Raw genomic sequence first — 18,787 nt, 5'->3', positions numbered from 1 at the left:
CCCAGACTGCCAGGGTTGGGGTTTTTTTTCCTCTGCTCTCTAACATCGGTCACTTTATGGCAGGTGGTACAGGTTAGAAGGCATGAGATGGACTTTGGTGTGCACCTTCAGGGCGGAACCCACTTTCAGTCCTCAGGGGCCCAGCAGCACGAGGGCATGGACAGGGCCCTGGCCGGGAATGCGGGGCCACCTCAGAGGCTCTGCAGCTCAAGGTGGCATTGCCCACAGTTCAGCTGCCTCACCCCTTCACGGGGTAGACCTGGATAAGTTGCGCCACCTGTGAAAGGGGCCAGGCTTGGAGTCAAGTGCACACCCAGCTTGGGGGACAGATGTGATTCTGGTGCCTTCCTATGGTCCAGCCTCTGCCACATAAGTGAGGGTCTCATCTTCTCCTTCTGTACTGTCTTTAACTATTAATAAAGTGGCCCCTTTTCCCAGCTACCTTGCCTAGAGTGTTCACTGGGGTGGTGCACAAACAATGTGCTGACATTGTAACCTGCAGCTTCCAAGTATGCATGTCCCAGGCTCTTGACTAAAACAGCTCATATGAAACATGCAAACAAACAAAACACACACACACACACACACACACACACACACACACACACACACACACACACACACAACCACCAACAACTCCAAATTGAAGAACAACTCTGTCTACACCTGGTGAGTTCAGATGATCACCAAACCATGGTTTATATGATCGTCAGAACTCACCCAAAGTTTATGAAAGAGTGTGCAACACCAATATCCAACACTATCCACTTAAGATTCCAGGGGTTCCAGTTCCTGCCGGAATGCCACCCAGACACCACCGATACCCACCACACCGGTGAAGGAGCACACAAGACCACTCACCTACCACAAGCAATCTGAGACACCTCACTGCCCATCAGCTCCAGAACCCTTCTGGGGTTTACTTCATCATTCAAGGAGTCATGGCCAAGTTGCCCACAGGACCCTGCACCAAAGGTAAACACCCCTCCACTCTGGTAAACAAAAGCACACACAACGTATTTCCATTGAGAGAACAACAGTTTATAATGGCCTCAGCTGGCTGAACACTGAAGCCAAGCAAGTGGTCACAACAGAAAATTCAAAGACACCTCCACTTGCATAGGTCTGTCTGTCTCTGCACATGTACATGGGCCAATACACAGATCCAGCATGAAGCAGGAATAAGGCACTGCTGTGCTGAAGTGACAGAATAAAAACTATCACTTCAAACTGGAGGTAAGGAGAAACCATATTCTCCTAATTAAAAAAAAGCTCCCCACAAAGAGAAAACGAGCACAGCACAGAGCAGACTGGACTACAACTTGTCTCCTAACTTTGTTAGATTTTCAGGGAAATTTGTGTGCAAGAGTGCACTGAGATGCCTGATCACATCTGATCTCGGAAGCTAAGCAGGGTCAGGCCTGGTTAGTACTTGGATGGAAGACCGCCTGGGAATACCGGGTGCTGTAGGCTTATACCATAGTCTTTCGAGACTGAAGGTTGCCAACCTAGTGCACTGAAAAATGGCATTTCGCACTAGCAGGATTCATCTCAGAATTCTACCATCTCATTCTGCAGCATGTACTTTGTGGTTTGCATGATACAGCTTTGTCAGGCTTCAGCCATATGTGCTTCTAAAAACCAAGCGGAAAATTACCAACAGCGTTAAAATCTGTGCCGTAAGTGAACATCCTTCAACAGTAAGCCAAGAAGCCCTCAGAAAAACAAGGGGATGGGGGCATGCTCATCTGTTCTCACTGCATGAAAGTACGGCGCATGAGGCCCACATGGTACTTTTGCTCAAAAAGGACAGCAGGAGCAGTTTTTCCAGCGCACAAGCAAAGAGTCTGCAGAATTGGTTCTTGTATTTGCCAAGCCTCAGCTTAGAACACCGTCAAAAAAAAGGAGTTTCAGGTTTCAGGCTTGTGTGGCAGCTCTTGTTACCTGCCCCGAAAGGAAAGCCAGACCCTCCCATTCTAAGGCATAGTTCTCAAAACCAGCATGTAAGATCAAAAGGACTGCGCCATTTTCCAACTCCTGGCGCAGCTCGCATGACCGAATGTCTCTGCATACAGACACCCTCTCCCCGACCCACATTTAGGAAATTAGAATACAAGCCAGAACTCTCCTCCATGCCTTCAGTCACGCACAGGAACATTCAAGCGTGTAAGCTCTCACTTCCTGAGAGAAATGCGTACAGTCCTGAAACAGGTTCGTCACTTTTGGTGAGAACCAGGATCAAGAGTGTGGGGGAGAGACAATGGCGAGGCAATCTCTCTTATAGAGCATTATTTTACACTGCTCTGCAGCCAAAAACACAGGTAGAACATTTTGAAGACATGCGCACCACTGAAATGCTGCTTTTGAGACAGGCATAAGAAGAACTAGGTGGGGAAAGGGTTACAAAAAGATGGCATTTCAAAGCTGGCAAATTAAGAATAAGCTCTGTGGCCAGATGGCACATACCCAAAGGGAGAGAATGCCATTGCTCAGGGGAGAGGGAAATGTACTCTGAGGAGCTTTTGTTTATTATAGAAGAATATTACCATGTATTTAAACAAGGGATGTGGAAAGAGACAGTGAGAAAGACGGTCTTCGGGAGACTGTGGTGGTTAAATGGACATGGCTAAAGGAGAAGGCCTACCTACAGACAGAACCTTCTTAAGGCTGAGAGGCCTGTTAATTTGATAGCCCCCCTCCTTCTCTTCTAAGCTGGGTTGTACCATATATCAGTATAGACGTCGCTGTCTCCACACAAGAGGGAACCACCTCCCCCTAACAAAAGCAGATAAGCATTGTGGGGTTCCCTCTAAACCGCCTTCCCCCCCACTTACACCACTGCCAAAGTTTGGGGTGTTCCTTTACCTTTGTCAGGACAGCTGTATGATCATTCCCGCAGCTGATATACACAACCTTTTGAGTCCTTAAGAGCTTCACGTGGCACGGAGACTCCCTGTCTGCATCGGAGAGAGTGTGAAAACCAAGGTGTCACGTCACATGAAATATTTCAAAACTTGCACGGTAGCTTTGGGCAAGTCATCAGCTCCTCGACTTAGGGCACAATCCTAACCAGGCCTACTCAGAAGTAAGTCCTGTTTTGTTCAATGGGACTCACTCTCAGGAAAGTGTGGTTAGGATTGCAGCCTTAGTTTCTCCCTAAAAATGTAATACTGTATATACTGTAAAGTTTCAGTCCAACAACTACAGAAGAGACTATCAGCTCTTCTTCCTAAAATGGAAACGTGAAAACAGAGGTCTTGGTGGTGGATCCAGACAATTCCATAACCAGTTTGGGCCAAGGATCACTTTAGCTGCTCTGGGAAGCTGAGGTCCAAATACGCGCAGGGCTCCTTGCACTTTGGACTTGGCAAGCGGTGTAGACAGCCTGCCTGTTCAAGCACATGCAAGGTTGTGGGGGACTCTTACAGGTCTCAACCAGTGGACCACATCTGGAGTTGGAGCTGCTCCAAAAGCCTGCCAGATGCCACCTTCTCAGTGTGACACACACAGATACCTGCCTACTCCTCTTCTTACAAGCTACACAGAACAACTGCTTCCTGGTTCAGGGATTTAAAATTCTTCAGAGATGCAGTGACATGAAAAAACAGCCAACCCAGTGCATGCATGTCGACAGAACCATTTCTCAACAGCTACTCTGTTCCAATGACTCACTGCCAGAAAGTACTACTTATCAATGTGGTTGACAAGGGGCCAAATCTTGCTTCTGGCATGCTACTGCGCCAACAGAAATGCACCACTTGGAGCTGCCTTCAGCCGTTTTTAATGGGAAGGGCAGAACATACAATCTCCAGGATATATAAATAAAAATAAATGAGGTCAAGTGTCTGTACTGGGCATGAGAAAAGAGAGTGAAGGGAGGAAGAGAGAGGATGGTGCTTTCCTCATGATCTTCTATCTCAGTTGTCAAGGAGGGGCCATGGCTCAGTGGGTGAGCATCTGCTTTGCATGTGGGTGGTCCCAGATTCAATCCTGGCCATCTCCAGTAGGAGCAGGAGAGACCCCTGCCTCAAACCCTGGAAACCTGCTAATGACCACAGTGGTAGATCAAGGGCCTGACAAAGTGCAAGAAATTTTCATATGTTCTTTTTTAACAGTTCAGTTGTTTCTGGTCAGAAAAGGGATAGGATTGGTGTGGGGAGGGGGGAAGGCAGCAATTTTCTCAGGATGAGTTGGGAAAGACTTGGTTCAGGGCCTTCCACTGCGGATCCCTCTATTTTAGCATTCTCCAGACAAAAGGGGAAAAAATAGAAGCAAGACCATCAAACAAGATGTTCTCCCACCTCTTGCCTCATAATGTCAAAGCTGAGGAGGTAGATGGGATGCTTGTAAAAAGAATAGGTTGTGCAACCAGGATTCCTCTTTCATGTAGCCAGCAAGCATTTCATCTTCCACAGGTGAAGGTCTGACATACCTCTCTCATCACTCAATCCCAGCTGTCCTGAGGTATTCTTCCCCCAACCAAACACAGCTCCTGAGAGAGACAGGGCAAAGCTATGAGCGCCTCCTGCAGCAACCTGAGCCAAAGGGATCCCATCGAGCGATTTGACCCGCTGAGGAGTTGCTTGTGAAGGGAATTCTTTACCCAAACCAAGCTGCCCGTGGTTGTTCTGTCCCCATGCGAAGAATTGTCCATCTGAAAAGACAGGGAGACAAGCAACAAGAGTTGAGGAACTAGATGTCACGTAACCTTGCAGTGGGGTATTGCAGTGGGGTATTGATAGAAGTGGGGTATTGATAGAATATTGCAGTGGGTTATTGATAGAAGATTATTCTACTGGTAGGTGGGGGGCCACTGGGTCCTAAATTAATGTAGATACTAATCAGTGCATAAGCCTGTGAGCCTGAAGTCACCTCAGTCATGAACCTATTAAGTGGTTTCAGCCTCTCTCTCAGCCTCAACTTTCCATATTGAAAGATAATTGACCTGTCTTACAGGGCTGTTGTTCACCATCTCAGTAATTCTCAGGTGAAGCACTTTAAATGCTCAGAAAATCCTTTACACCAAGTATTATTTTAGTTTAGCATCCAAAGCTCAGCAGTAAAGGCTTATATTGACTGTGCCGCCACTAAGAGATGTGAGAGGGGCGGCGGCCAGGAAGAGGGCCTTCTCGGTGGTGGCCCCCGAACTGTGGAATACCTTCCCCTTAGAATTGAGAACTGCTCCCTCGTTGCTAACATTTCGGCGTGGACTGAAGACCTTTTTATTTCAAAAAGCTTTTAATTGTTGACAGGCTGGCTGGCATCTTGCTTTTTTATATGAGAATCCACAGGGTTTGTTTGTTTTTTAGATTTTTGAATTATTGTAAATTGTTTTAATGATTGTTTTTAATGTTGTATTTTAAACTGTTTGTAAGCCGCCTTGTGTGCCCTTTGGGCAAAAAGGCGGGGGTATAAATTAATAATAATAATAATAAGGTCCTAAATGCAACCCCTGAAATGTACAGTTACAAAGCTCTCTGGGAGCAGGTTTGGGAAAGAATTGTGCCTGGGCACTTGTAGAACCGTCGCCAATCATAGGAGAGCTAGCCAGGCTACATGAACCTCGGTTCAATTCCACATAAAGCAGCTTCATGTGTTCATATGCACGAATAAGCCTGATGGTTCTGTCAAGGGCACTTTTATGCGAAACCGTGTGGTTGGCCCCATCAAACATTTTCAGGGATTGAGTATGCAGGGTCAAGGTTCTTGGCTTTCTGGAACCTTTCCCTGGTTCAGCTTCGAGTTAGAATATGTTCAAAGGCACAACCTCACCAATGGCCTTGCCCTCCCAGCCAAACTACATACATATTTTTTTTTAATTGTAAGAATTAGGAGTGCCAATCAAATAAAACTTGGAAGTGGCATAACAAGAACCATTTTACAAAGGGCATTCCTCTCTCTACAAAACCTTACCTTTTTTGTTAGAACTTTTAATACAAGTTGTTATTATGGTTTTAACTGGGGCCCAATAATGGCAGAACTTTGGGGGCGGGGGAAGGTTTAACTAATGTGGAAGCCCCAGGAAAAATACTTGTAAATATTACCACTTGTTAATATTAAATACGACATGTTAATATTACCATACCAGCTGCAAGAGCGAGGCAATGCCAGTTGCCACAGGAGACTTGAAGTATCATCTCTTGGTTCAGTTTCTTTATTAACCTAAACAGCAGAACAAAAATGTCTTATTAGATGAGAACAATAAGGCAGGCATGAAGACACACAGAGTATGCACACAACGTTATACACAGGCACAGTTGTTAAAACACACACACACGCATCCCAACAGAATCTGTCCAATATTAACAAAACATATTGTTAAGAACAAGGTTAAACTAAACAATTTAGAAAGCACAACGTTGGCCCTACAACAATACAGTATCTCAGTGGTTCCCAAACTTTTAGCATCGGGACACACGGCACACTGGTGTGTCGCAAATGGTCTGCAGGTGTGCCACGGGTGTTTGGTGGAGGGTCACTTATTAGTAGGGTCAATGGGAGATGTGGGTCCCCCACCAACACCACGGTGTGCCTTGTCTGATCTCAAAAAAACTGATGGGGTGCCTTGACAATTTTAGTACCTTGTCAGTGTGCAGTGAGACAGAAAAGGTTGAAAATCATTGCTCTGACAGCACCCACCTAGGTTTACAACACTTAAAAAAAAATATTGAATGAAATAACATTTCTATTTATTTACACATAATAATAACCAGAAAAAAAGATGCTCCAGCATTTATCTCCCAAATGCTTATAAGCTGCAAGAGCTGTTTGTAGAGCAGTTAGCAGTTATCTGATTTTCAAAAAGCCGCAGGGCTTGTGGCAATTAGTTATCTGATCCTTCCATCACATGTGTTTTCATTGGAGACTCAGCTTGGTTTCTATAGGACCCACCAAAAAATCAGGTCACAACACACCATTTTCTTTTGTGGCTAAATAGATACAGAAGTTGAGTTTTATGCGAAGTTCTCTCATGTGGCAGCCAAATAACCTGCTCTCTCAATTCTAGGAGAATTCTAGAGCTCCCTACCCACTGCTGACTTAGAAGCAACATGGGGGGGGAGGGTTACCTCGGCACAGCCACCGATTCTTCCGTTGTGGTCAGCCCCAGTTGGCCATCGCTGCCTGCGCCCCAGGAAAAGAGCTGGCCTTGGTCACTGAGGGCCAAGCTGTGAGATTCTCCACAGGCAACATGGACTATGTGCTGATCAGCCAGGGCACAAATTTGCTCTGAGGAAAAAAGAGAACTAGCTGAACATTACTTGAACCAAAGGAGGCAAAAAGAAATGCAGACCGAACAAAATGCCCTCACTTTTAATAAACATTCACCTTTGTCCACCCCAAACAAGAACTCACAAAAAGGAACAAGCTGGTCACTACCTAAATAGAAGGACTACTGCCTTCTGCCAGAATATACGATGACATCCAAAAAATGACTTGAGGCTCTTTTGCTCTCTGACCAGCAGACCCTCATGCCCAGGCCTGAGGAGGTGAGGGACAGGGGGCAAAATCTCCAGGACTCAGTCTTCCAGAAGACCTCGTCTATGACAAAACAAACTACAGTACAGAACAAAAGTATTACAAAATAAATTTGAGTACCTCAATCTCAGCCTATCCAAGGCTGTGTTTCCACCACAGCTTTAATCCATTTTCAGTGCACTTCTATTACCCCAATGCATTTGGGGGGTGGGGGGGCAATCCGGCATCTTCCCCTGGGTCTAATGCCAGCTCTCAGCGGCCCTGCAAATGCCTCATCAATAAATGCTGTGGAAAATCCCCTCAAACATGATTTGGAATATGGCACAGAAAACGGATGTTCAGGAAACGCCAATCCAAATTCCACTTGGGAACGCAGAACCTCCCTGTGAGGTTCTTCATGTAAACTATTTACATCCTCTTCTCAACTGCGATGCAAGATGATATGGCCAACTACAGTATTAAAAACTCTGCAAAACAGTTGAAAGCAACTCACAGTTCCTTCTCAGCAGCCCAGATTAGAGCCCGTTAAAAGCGACAGGAAGGAAACAAGAGTTCAGTTTCCAACAAATCAATGGAAAACAAGCCCGGTGGAAGACTAAAGGGAGTTCCAGAGACAAGGAACTCCGTCTCTTGTCCATCAAAGTCCCATCTTTTGTCACCTCCCCATTTCACCTTAGAAGGTGGGGAGAACTCAGCTTCCTGAAGCTCTGCTCTATCTCAAGAGGTTTTTGGATCTCAGCCTTTGAATGTATCAAAGCTTCAGGTCCAACCCCTAGCACTGTTGGTTAAAAGCAGTAAGGTAAAAAGGACTAAGAAACCCTGGGTTATTCTGGCCCGGAAGAACCACTGCTAGTCAGACACTAGTGGGCTAGGACAGTGGTTCCCAAATCTTTGCGGCTGGTAGCTCCCTTGACCTACTAGGCCATTGGCTGTAGCTCCTCATTAAGCTACAATCCTATACACTGTATAGGGTGGTGGGTTTTTCATGAAGGTTCCATGGCCACAGCTCACAGTTTGGGAACCACTGGGCTAGGAAATAAAAAGGGCAGGTTTAATCTGTTCATGTACCACTCCCTACCTTTAAGTTGCCCTTTTAACATACAGTATCTGGAGCTTAACCATTAGCCGTGTTTCAGCAGAATGCGATTTCAAGCAAACTCTGGGAATGTGTACTCACAGCCATTCTAGTGCAACGGAATTTCAGGAGACCTGAAAATGTGCCTGTACTATAGAATTCCCTCTTCTTTGAGCTGAGAACAGCTTCCTCATTATTAGCCTTCTGGCGAGGTCTGAAGATGGCTTTTATTCCAAAAAGCCATTGGTAGTGTATGATGGCTGCAGACCGGTGCATGCTTTTTTGAAAATAAATTTTGTAATGTTTTATGACTGATGGGTCTTATACGATCGTTTTATTCGTACTGCTGCTTGTCAGTGATTTAGTTTTATGAGTTTTAATGCGCATTTTATAGTTTTATATGTATTTTATAGCTATGTATTGTATTGTTTAGGTATTTTAATTTATTGTGAGCCACCTTGGGTGACCTTTGGGAAGAAAGGCAAGAAACAAATCAAATTGATCAAAGTGTTTGTGTCTCAAGATCAATCTAGCGTGATAGTAGCACCCACCTTTATTTCTCTGTCCCCTGACTTTTAAAAGCCATGCACAAAAGACATGTAGGTGAGGGGAGCTTAATTCTTCATCTTCTTCTACCTTACCTCCCTAGTCACCCAGACTCCTTTTTCCTCTAGTCCAGGGGTCTCCAAACCCCGGCCCAGGGCCAGATGCAGCCTGCAGCAAGCCTTTATCCGGCCTGCAGCCAGTCTCTGATCATCTGAGAGCTCTGGCCCAGTTGACCAAACACAACCAGTGCTTGTGGGGGGGGACGGACCCTTTTAAGTGTGTGCTTTATTTCTTGGGCTTTATTAGTGCTTGGAGAATGTCTTACACTTGGGTCTCACTCCCAGGGTTTTGGGTGCTCAGAGTTTTTGGTTCTGAACCCTAGAGCCCTCAAAGATCCCTGTTTGGTAGTACTGCCACCACCCTGTAAGAGCCAGTGCCTCAGTCCAGGGACACCGAGACCCTCTAGGCTTAACTATATCCCTTGTAGGCAGTGAGCACTTTCTTTACTTAAAGTCTCAGTCCTCAAGTTTCTAGTCCACAATGGGGATTTTTGGTAGCTTGCTGAACGGCTAGGCAGGATTCTGAACCTTTGTCCCCAACAGACAATGAACCAACATGGTAAAAGGATTTTCTACTTTATTAAATACATAGGGTTACAAAAAGTTACAACAGGCAGCAAACACTAGCGGCATGAAACTTCTAGGAAACATATCAGCATAAAACAACAAAGCTAACTGGCTAACTCTATTAATCTCTGACTCTCACCTGGGTCAGCTTCTTTTGTAGATCCTCAGTTATCTAAGAGGCCACTTGGTCCTGGTGGGGCAGGATGTGCACCCACCACCTCTCTCACTAGAGACAAGGAACAAAAGACCCTCTCCTCCAGAAGTGGGGCTGGAAGCTCAACCTCTCAGCTCTTCCCTCCCCCCTGGAGATCTGCAGCTGCATTCCATCCTTGATGGGATCTTTCTGGCTGCCCAGGTGCTACATAATCACCTTCCATTGAGTTGTAAATCCTAGCAGCTAGGGAATGCAAGCCACTTCTGTGTTACTGTTTTAGCTTGGTTCAGGCCTTGCAATGCTACTAGGCCTGAACTGTACATATCCATGACAGAGAAGTCCTGGACATTTGAGCCCATTCATTTTCCAACCCTCGACACCGTGCCAGATATTTGATGCGGCCCTTCAGCCAAAAAGTTTAGAGACCCCTGCTCTAGTCCAACATCAATACAATATAATACTGCTCACTTCAAGCAGGACAGAGAGGAAAGTGCTGGAGCAACAGACTCTAGGACGGTAAGGTGGAATCTCTGCACTCCTTTCCATGTTAAAATTAGACTGCAGTCACTCACCCCCACCTTTGCATATAAACACAGCAAACATGTGATTAAAAAGTGAAACAAGCCACGACTGCTGCTGTCAAATCTAATCTGAATCTTAGCAGAATCTAAACTCTTTGGAAACTGCGGTCACCCCTTGCAGGCAATGAATCACTCCAGTGTGTTCTTTAACGTGGGTTAAAATTAGTATGTTCAAAGCACCACACCTGGCCTTTTTAAAAAAAAAAAAAAAATTCAGCATATATAAAAATAACCAAATCAGTGATGTGTGACGTAAAGACCAAGCTAGCTTCAGCTGATATTTGCTTTCCGTTGCTCTCATTGCAACTTGGGTCCGCCACAGTTCCTTTACGCATTCACACAATTCCCCACTAAAAGCACCTATTAGGATGTCGATGGTTCGATATACATAGCATATATAGGGCACAAGCCTAACCAGGTCTACTCAGAAGTAAGTCCTATTGTGTTCAATGGGTCTTACTCCCAGGAAAGTGAGGTTAGGATTGCAGCCTTAAAAATAATTTTAGGGTGCAATCCTAACCCCTTATGTAAGCACTGACACAAGGGCAATGCAGCCTCTAGGGCCTCTTCAGCCTAGAAAAGAGGCGCCTGAAGGGGGACATGATTGAGACACACAAAATTATGCAGCGGATGGACAGAGTGGATAGGGAGATGGTCTTTACATTCTCATAACACCAGAACCAGGGGACATCCGCTAAAACTGAGTGTTGGGAAAGTTAGAACAGACAAGAGAAAATATTTCTTTACTCAGCATGTGGTTGGTCTGTGGAACTCCTTGCCACAGGATGTGGTGATGGCATCTGGCCTGGACGCCTTTAAAAGGGGATTGGACAAGTTTCAGGAGGAAAAATCCATTACGGGTTACAAGCCATGATGTGTATGCGCAGCCTCCTGATTTTAGAAATGGGCTATGTCAGAAGGCCAGATGCAAGGGAGGGCACCAGGATGAGGTCTCTTGTTATCTGGTATGCTCCCTGGGGCATTTGGTGGGCCGCTGTGAGATACAGGAAGCTGGACTAGATGGGCCTATGGCCTGATCCAGTGGGGCTGTTCTTATGTTCTTATGTTCTTAAAGGAACAAACATTCCCTTATTTTGAGGAGGCCTCCATAAGTGACACCCAACTGCAGGATGCAGTACATGTCCCATTGGCACCGCTATGCCAGTGCTGGGAAACACAGACATAAGGGGTTAGGACTGCGCCCTTAGTCTCACAGAAGTAGCGTTGACAGTGATGCTTTTTTGATAGGAAGCTGCCTTATACCAGGGGTGGCCAAGCTTGCTTAAAGTAAGAGCCACATACAATAAAAATTCAGATGTTTGAGAGCCACAATATTTAAGAAGCATTCAAATATATTTACTCATTTAAATATATCTTAAATATATTTACTCACCATGAACATTAAAGTTATGTTTTAATCCTGTGGCCTCTCAGTTAATACCTGGTAAATAATTATCAAGCTTGAAAAATTTTTATTTCCCTTTTATATTAACTGTGATGCAAAAAGGAGCTCAGCTCCAAGAGAGGCATACATTATGTGTTAACCACTGATCCACATAATCAACCACTGCCCTGAAACCTTGGAGAAACAATTACAGTCAGAGTTCTTTCCCAGCTCTACTAGCCAAGACGTTCCATGTGAAAAAAAAGCCTTCTGAATGCAAAGAACATGCCCTGCTACTGAGTAATGTCCCCCTCAAAGATTAAAGCCGGCTCTTTGTTTGCTGAGAGCACATCAGGGTACAAGATGGGGTGGTTACAGTCAACTGTTGTTCCACACATGACTGAAGAAATTCACACAGATACGGAGAGAGAAGCCAAGGCACACATACATAAACCAGTCCCATAACAGCTCTCATTTTCTCCATTTCCTGAACCAGCCTCCATTTACCACTGAAAGCTCAATGAACAAGGGTTAATCATAAGCACATGGAATATTTCCTTCCAGGTGCAATTTGTCTTTAATGTTAATCGAGATCCAGGTGGGGGAGAACACGGAATTCTCATAGAAGTATCTGATGTCCTCCAATGAAACTACTAGGATACAAAAAAAAGTTATCCTTCTGGAAGAAGGGTAAAGAAGAGAAAAATTAGGGCAACTCTTCAAACCATAAATGATTTACTTTCTTTTCTTCCAAGCTGTTAAACTGCAACACGTTTTGCTTTAATGGAGTTACAACCACTTGGAAACATCTGCAGATACACACCACAGATGCACACTGGGGACATCTCCCTTGATAAGACTATCTTCATGCTATCTAAGTCCAAACCCATTCTCTGCAGCAAAGCACACACCTTGATGGCCTTGAAGTCAAACAAGAAGACGCCTGAGGGGGAACATGACTGAGACATACAAAATTATGCAGGGGATGGACAGAGTGGATAGGGAGATGCTCTTTACACTCTCACATAACACCAGAACCAGGGGACATCCACTAAAATTGAGTGTTGGGAGAGTTAGAACAGACAAGAGAAAATATTTCTTTACTCAGCGTGTGGTTGGTCTGTGGAACTCCTTGCTACAGGATGTGGTAATGGCATCTGGCCTGGACGCCTTTAAAAGGGGATTGTACAAGTTTCTGGAGGAAAAATCCATTACGGGGTACAAGCTATGATGTGTATGCACAACCTCCTGATTTTAGAAATGGGCTATGTCAGAATGCCAGATGCAAGGGAGGGCACCAGGATGCAGGTCTCTTGTTATCTGGTGCTCCCTGGGGCATTTGGTGGGCCACTGTGAGATACAGGAAGCTGGACTAGATGGGCCTATGGCCTGATCCAGTGGGGCTGTTCTTACGTTCTTATACCAGATTTGCTGTCAATGCAGGACAGAACTTCCTTTTCCAACTGAGAAATGACTAGCTCCAGTTAGATTATAGCTCTTGACTAATACCAGAGGCCAAAATGCCCCAAAGGTTGCAATGCTATATGCTTTCCTGGGAGTAAGCCGCACTGAACACAACTGAACTTACGTCTGAGTGGACATGCCTAGGATGACACTGTAAAGAGTGCCAGTCGCACCTATAAGAGGAAACTATGGGCTCCCCATCAGCATCTGAGGACTCCCAAAGTGGCTAAACTGCTGGTCATGCACATTTCCCCTCTCCAAACAATTCCAGTGACTACTTTCAGGGAAGTCTGGTCACTGCAATTCTGTGCATTTTCCATAGAACGAGGGATCTGACATAAAAATCCGCCTTCTCAAGAATTTTAGCTCGACCCAATGTGTGGCGGCAGTAAAGAAGGCCAATTCTATGCTTGGGATCATTAGAAAAGGTATTGAGAACAAAACGGCTAATATTATAATGCCGTTGTACAAATCTATGGTAAGGCCACACCCGGAGTATTGTGTCCAGTTCTGGTCGCCACATCTCAAAAATACATAGTGGAATTGGAGAAGGTGCAAAAGAGAGCGACTAAGATGATTACTGGGCTGGAGCACCTTCCTTATGAGGAAAGGCTACAGCGTTTGGGCCTCTTCAGCCTAAAAAAGAGGCGCCTGAGGGGGGACATGATTGAGACATACAAAATTATGCATGGGAAGGATAAAGTGGATAGAGAGATGCTCTTTACACTCTCACATAACACCAGAACCAGGGGACATCCACTAAAATTGAGTGTTGGGAGAGTTAGGACGGACAAAAGAAAATATTTCTTTACTCAGCGTGTGGTCGGTCTGTGGAACTCCTTGCCGCAGGATGTGGTGGCATCTGGCCTGGATGCCTTTAAAAGGGGATTGTACAAGTTTCTGGAGGAAAAATCCATTATGGGTTACAAGCCATGATGTGTATGCGCAACCTCCTGATTTTAGAAATGGGCTATGTCAGAATGCCAATGCAAGGGAGGGCACCAGGATGCAGGTCTCTTGTTATCTGGTGTGCTCCCTGGGGCATGTGGTGGGCTGCTGTGAGATACAGGAAGCTGGACTAGATGGGCCTATGGCCTGATCCAGTGGGGCTGTTCTTATGAGTTCTATCTACACAGTTTTGAGTCCTATCTCATCTCTGAAGAGGTATTTAAAGAGTGTGAGTAAAAGGTTTCCTCTCATCCTGTGCTACCTCATGTATCATTTTACTGCAAAGTTGAATAACTCTCGCATCTTGTTTCAACCCCTCTTTCATTTTTATTTTCTTTAATTTGAAGGTTTCTCTTAAGAGGAGCTGGATGGGAACAGCTAAGCCCCAATTAACATGAGAGAAGTAAAACCCTGCAAGTCTAAGGCAGGCGGAATCTAAATTACTGGAACAGGACAAAATGCCTTATCTAACACAATAGGCACTTTATGTTGTGGCTGCAAAGGTTCTGAACCAATGCCTGGTAGCTTTGGAGGACTGAATGTAAGATAATAAGTTGAAATTTAAACCAGGTAAGAGAGACACGCTGTCGGTCAACGGGGAAAGGTGAAGAGGAAACAGGCTTGAATGTGTTCTTGATGGGTTGCACTCCCCTTGGAAAGACAAGGGTTGCAGTCTGGGAATACTCTGGATTCAGCCTTGCTTCTGGAGTTGCAAGTAGAGCCTTTGGCCAGGAGTGCTTTTGCCCAGCTGCTAGTGGTGAGCGAGCTGGAGCTGTTTCTGAAGAAAACATATCGGACGACATCACACAATCCATGCCTTGTGGCCCGGTCCTTATAGGGCCTTGCACTGCTGGAGTGCTCTTGCAACATAAGGTCCTTTACGGCTCTTGCAAAGTGTAACACACCACACAGCATGCTCTGGCCTGTGCACCAGCAGAAGGAAAAGGAGCCCTGGTGCCAGTATATCAAAGTCAGAGATGGGAAGGAGCTTGGGCAGAATGGGAAGGGACCCCAGGTGAGAAGGAGAATAAACTGAGGCCAAGAAGGAGGCAGCAACGTCATACTTTTCCCGTGCCAGGCCTTGATTCACTTTCCTGGATCCATTCTGGCTTGTGCCAGCTATATAGGACCTGCAAGACCATCTCCTCCTGTACAAAATGACTTAGGGCAGTGTTTCTCAAACTGTGGGCCAGGACCCACCAGGTGGGTTGCAAGCCAATTTCAGGTGGGTCCCCATTCATTTCAATATTTTATTTTTAATAAATTAGACTTGATGCTACCATGCTATGTGACTGCATTTGGGGAAATGTTACAGACCTGTACTTTTAACAAGCTACTGTGTATATTCTTTTAGCAATGATAGTCAATGGGACTTACTCCTGGATAAGTGTGGGTAGGATTACAGCCTTAATCCTATTAAGGATTATTAGGATTAAATAATTTAAAATTTTTCCTGCTTGATGATGTCACTTCTGGTCATGACATCACTTCTGGTGGGTCCTTACAGACTTCTATTCTAAAAAGTGGGTTCTGGTGCTAAATGTGTGAGAACCACTGACTTAGGGTACATGCACTGCATCATCAACTCTGTGCCAACTACTTACTGAGGTTCCATTTGTGGGAGACATAGAACAGGACCTTCTCAATAGTGGCAGCCAGTCTGTTAAACTCACTTCCCCAGGGGGTTCAGTTGACTACTACACTGCAGGCAGTTGACTACTACTTTTAAGCAGGCAGTTAAAATATTTTTGTTCTGTTTGGCTTCTCCTGGAGCACTGCATTTATTGTATGGTGATTTTTAAATAAATACATTTTTTTTAACGGTCCCTTAATCCTCAGTTGTTGTTTTTAAAGGTTTAATTTTCTACCCCAGGAGCACTTTTTTCTAAGCAAGGAAAAACTCTAGAACTTGGGGACATCCTCAGCAATCAGAAGGACTCTGTGGGACCAGTCACACTGCTAGGGGGTGCAAGGGGTGTGCATGGGGGGTGTGACATCACTACTCACCAAAATTTTTTTAACCTTGGTATTTTCTAATAATATCATCATGTTATATATCAATCGATGCGTAATTTCATGATGAATGCAATAAAACAAACCATGCTGAAATATCTCTATTCTATCAAAAGGCTTAGCCCAAAAACCAGCGGGGTGATGGTTCTTCACCACGCCCACCGTCAGGGGTGTTGCCTTGCCTGCTGCACGGGAGGAGGTCTATCATAGGGATCACATCCTGGCCTCCTGCACTGGATGACCAAACCCTAGTGACACCACTGCATGAGACACACTTGTTCTCCTCCTGCACTGGCATTCCTCTTTCAGAAGAGGAGCAGACAAGTTAGGAACGTATAGTTCTAGCGCAGACGCTTGACCAGATTGCCAGCTAGTCAGTGCTTGTGCTAAGCACTCCAGTACCATACAAGAAACCTTATTATAAACCTGATCACAAAGTACAGAGTGTTACAGCCAGCTGGCAGAACCGTTGGAAATCCACCCTGCAAAATGGGGAAAGGACGGGAAGTTTTGAAAGACACGCTTCTAGCACAGACTGATCCCAAAGAAAGGGTGCCACCAAAACGGAATACTCGGATGTCAAGAGTGAACATTTTTGGAATGAAGCTCAGCGAGAGAAAAGTATGACAGGGTCCTTTTTTAAAGACCCAATGGAGGATCAGGCCCAAACATAGTCTCAATTCTCATCGCTCATCCCTGACCCTTGAAGAAAATATTGCAGCAACAGGAGGGAGAGCAGTCTATTTTTGCCCCACTTGGCAAACACAGGACAGCACTTCAGTTATGCTGGTTCTTTGAGAAAAGTCTGCAATCAGGATGAAGAGGGTAGAACATCAGAACATTTTTGGCTGCTTAGGCAAAAAAACCACAGCCATATAGATCAGGCTGAACCCAGGTCTCATCCCACCACTGCAAGCACAAGGGGTGTCAAAAGAGCGGGACACTCTCTTGGACATGTCATTACATGAACTGCTGGCCTAGGTTATTTCAAGATCAACCAAAAGGCAATGTTACCATTGCCAAAAGGCAATGTGACCCACATGCTATCTGCTAGTTGAGATGGTAACTACCAGTACCAAGTACAGGAACCAATGGAGCACCTGGAAGAAAGCCCCTATGTACAAAGTTCCTCGGGCTGCAGTGTTGGACAGTGTTGACCTGGACACCTTTTATTTTCCTGCCTGGAAAAGAACTACGTACTGATGTGATTTGTCAGTGTTGCTGTTGACAAGGGTTTTAAATCAAGGCCCATGTGTGGTTTCAGACAATGCAAATGAGCGCCAGAGTAGACTTTTTTGTTCTCGTTTCATGTGCTTAAAACCACAGGTTATCTTAAAACAAAGCAAGTTAACATATATATAACCATCCCTGTGGCCAATCAAATGACATCATTAGTGCAAAAGGAAACAGAAATATAGTAACAATCAAGTTTAGTTTAGATGAACCGAAATCAGGATTGTACACTGTTTTGCCAGTGCCGCAAATAATGATGCCTGGTGGTATGTTTTTACCAGTTAGGAAGAAGAAAACAGACACAGACACGCACACACACGCACACACACACCCCGCAAAGAAACAGCATATGCTCTGCATGCATTGCAAGCATGTCCAGTCAGAGCTGATAAAGATCTCTGTCTGAGACCCTGGAAAGTCAGTCCAGACCAAGAATTCCACTGTTATGGAGGGATTTCAAGATGCGATGGTGGGTGCCACTGCAAAACAGACGCTGCCAAAGATGGGAAGGCAGGCACAAAATGAGACCTCAAAGATATATACACACACACACACCTTCCACCCATCTGTACCCAGCCACTCATACCTTCCTTCCATCCACCCACTCTGCCTGCCATTCTCCACTGTTCCTTCTGCCACTGTCTCCATGCTTGTTTATCACCTCTCCTGCTCAGCGTGCTACTCTCTGAAGCTCTTTTTGGCTCAGTGCATGTGTGTGTTTCAAAGAGGAGGGAGCAGAAAAGGAAGTATGGGTGAAAGGACAGGGATGCACTCTGTCTTCCACTCTCCACAATACAAGCCCACAAAGCAGGTGGGGGGGAAGCTAGGTGAAAACAGCAGCAGGAGGTGGGTGCCACCAGCCCCCCCTGCAAACACCCATGTGCCCACACGCATCATGATGGTGACCCCTGGTGTAGGCAATATCAAATTAGAGAAACCAATGGTTTCACTTAGCATAAAACAACTTCCTGTGTTTATATAAGCACACCTGGTACTCTTTTACAGCATATGCTCATATCAGACTCCACCTGAAATCAGTACAAACAGGTGTATCTGCTGATCTATACAATCCTTTAATTCTCTCCTTTTTGGTATATTCACAAAGCTTTTGTCTTTCCATTATGTAAGTAGTCTGCATCAAAGTGTTTATGTTTCAGACTATGCAATCCGCATATCAATTCCAAATGATCACAGATCTCAATCCCATAAAATATTTGAGCAAATAAAAAAAGGCTCTTTCCGCCTTTGATCTTGTTGGTGTTTTAGGTTTATGGCTCTGCACATATT

General features: G+C 45.1%; 1 protein-coding gene across 5 annotated transcripts in view; it reads right to left on the bottom strand.

Moving 5' to 3' along the window:
* LOC136655340 (probable E3 ubiquitin-protein ligase HERC3) overlaps positions 1-18,787 on the bottom strand; it is a 73,736-nt gene that overhangs the window by 27,978 nt on the left and 26,971 nt on the right. For all 5 annotated transcript variants that reach the window (XM_066631706.1, XM_066631709.1, XM_066631710.1 and 2 more), the window contains exons 3-7: positions 7,068-7,227; positions 6,086-6,162; positions 4,433-4,654; positions 2,866-2,957; positions 862-992 (exon numbers count right to left, since the gene is read on the bottom strand). In XM_066631706.1, the coding sequence (XP_066487803.1) occupies positions 862-992; positions 2,866-2,957; positions 4,433-4,654; positions 6,086-6,162; positions 7,068-7,227 (682 nt within the window). The remainder of the gene's footprint in view (positions 1-861; positions 993-2,865; positions 2,958-4,432; positions 4,655-6,085; positions 6,163-7,067; positions 7,228-18,787) is intronic.

This window comes from Tiliqua scincoides, chromosome 6 (genome assembly GCF_035046505.1).
Source record: "Tiliqua scincoides isolate rTilSci1 chromosome 6, rTilSci1.hap2, whole genome shotgun sequence".
Classification (NCBI taxonomy): domain Eukaryota; kingdom Metazoa; phylum Chordata; class Lepidosauria; order Squamata; family Scincidae; genus Tiliqua; species Tiliqua scincoides.
This window is presented reverse-complemented; position numbering and strand designations above follow the sequence as displayed.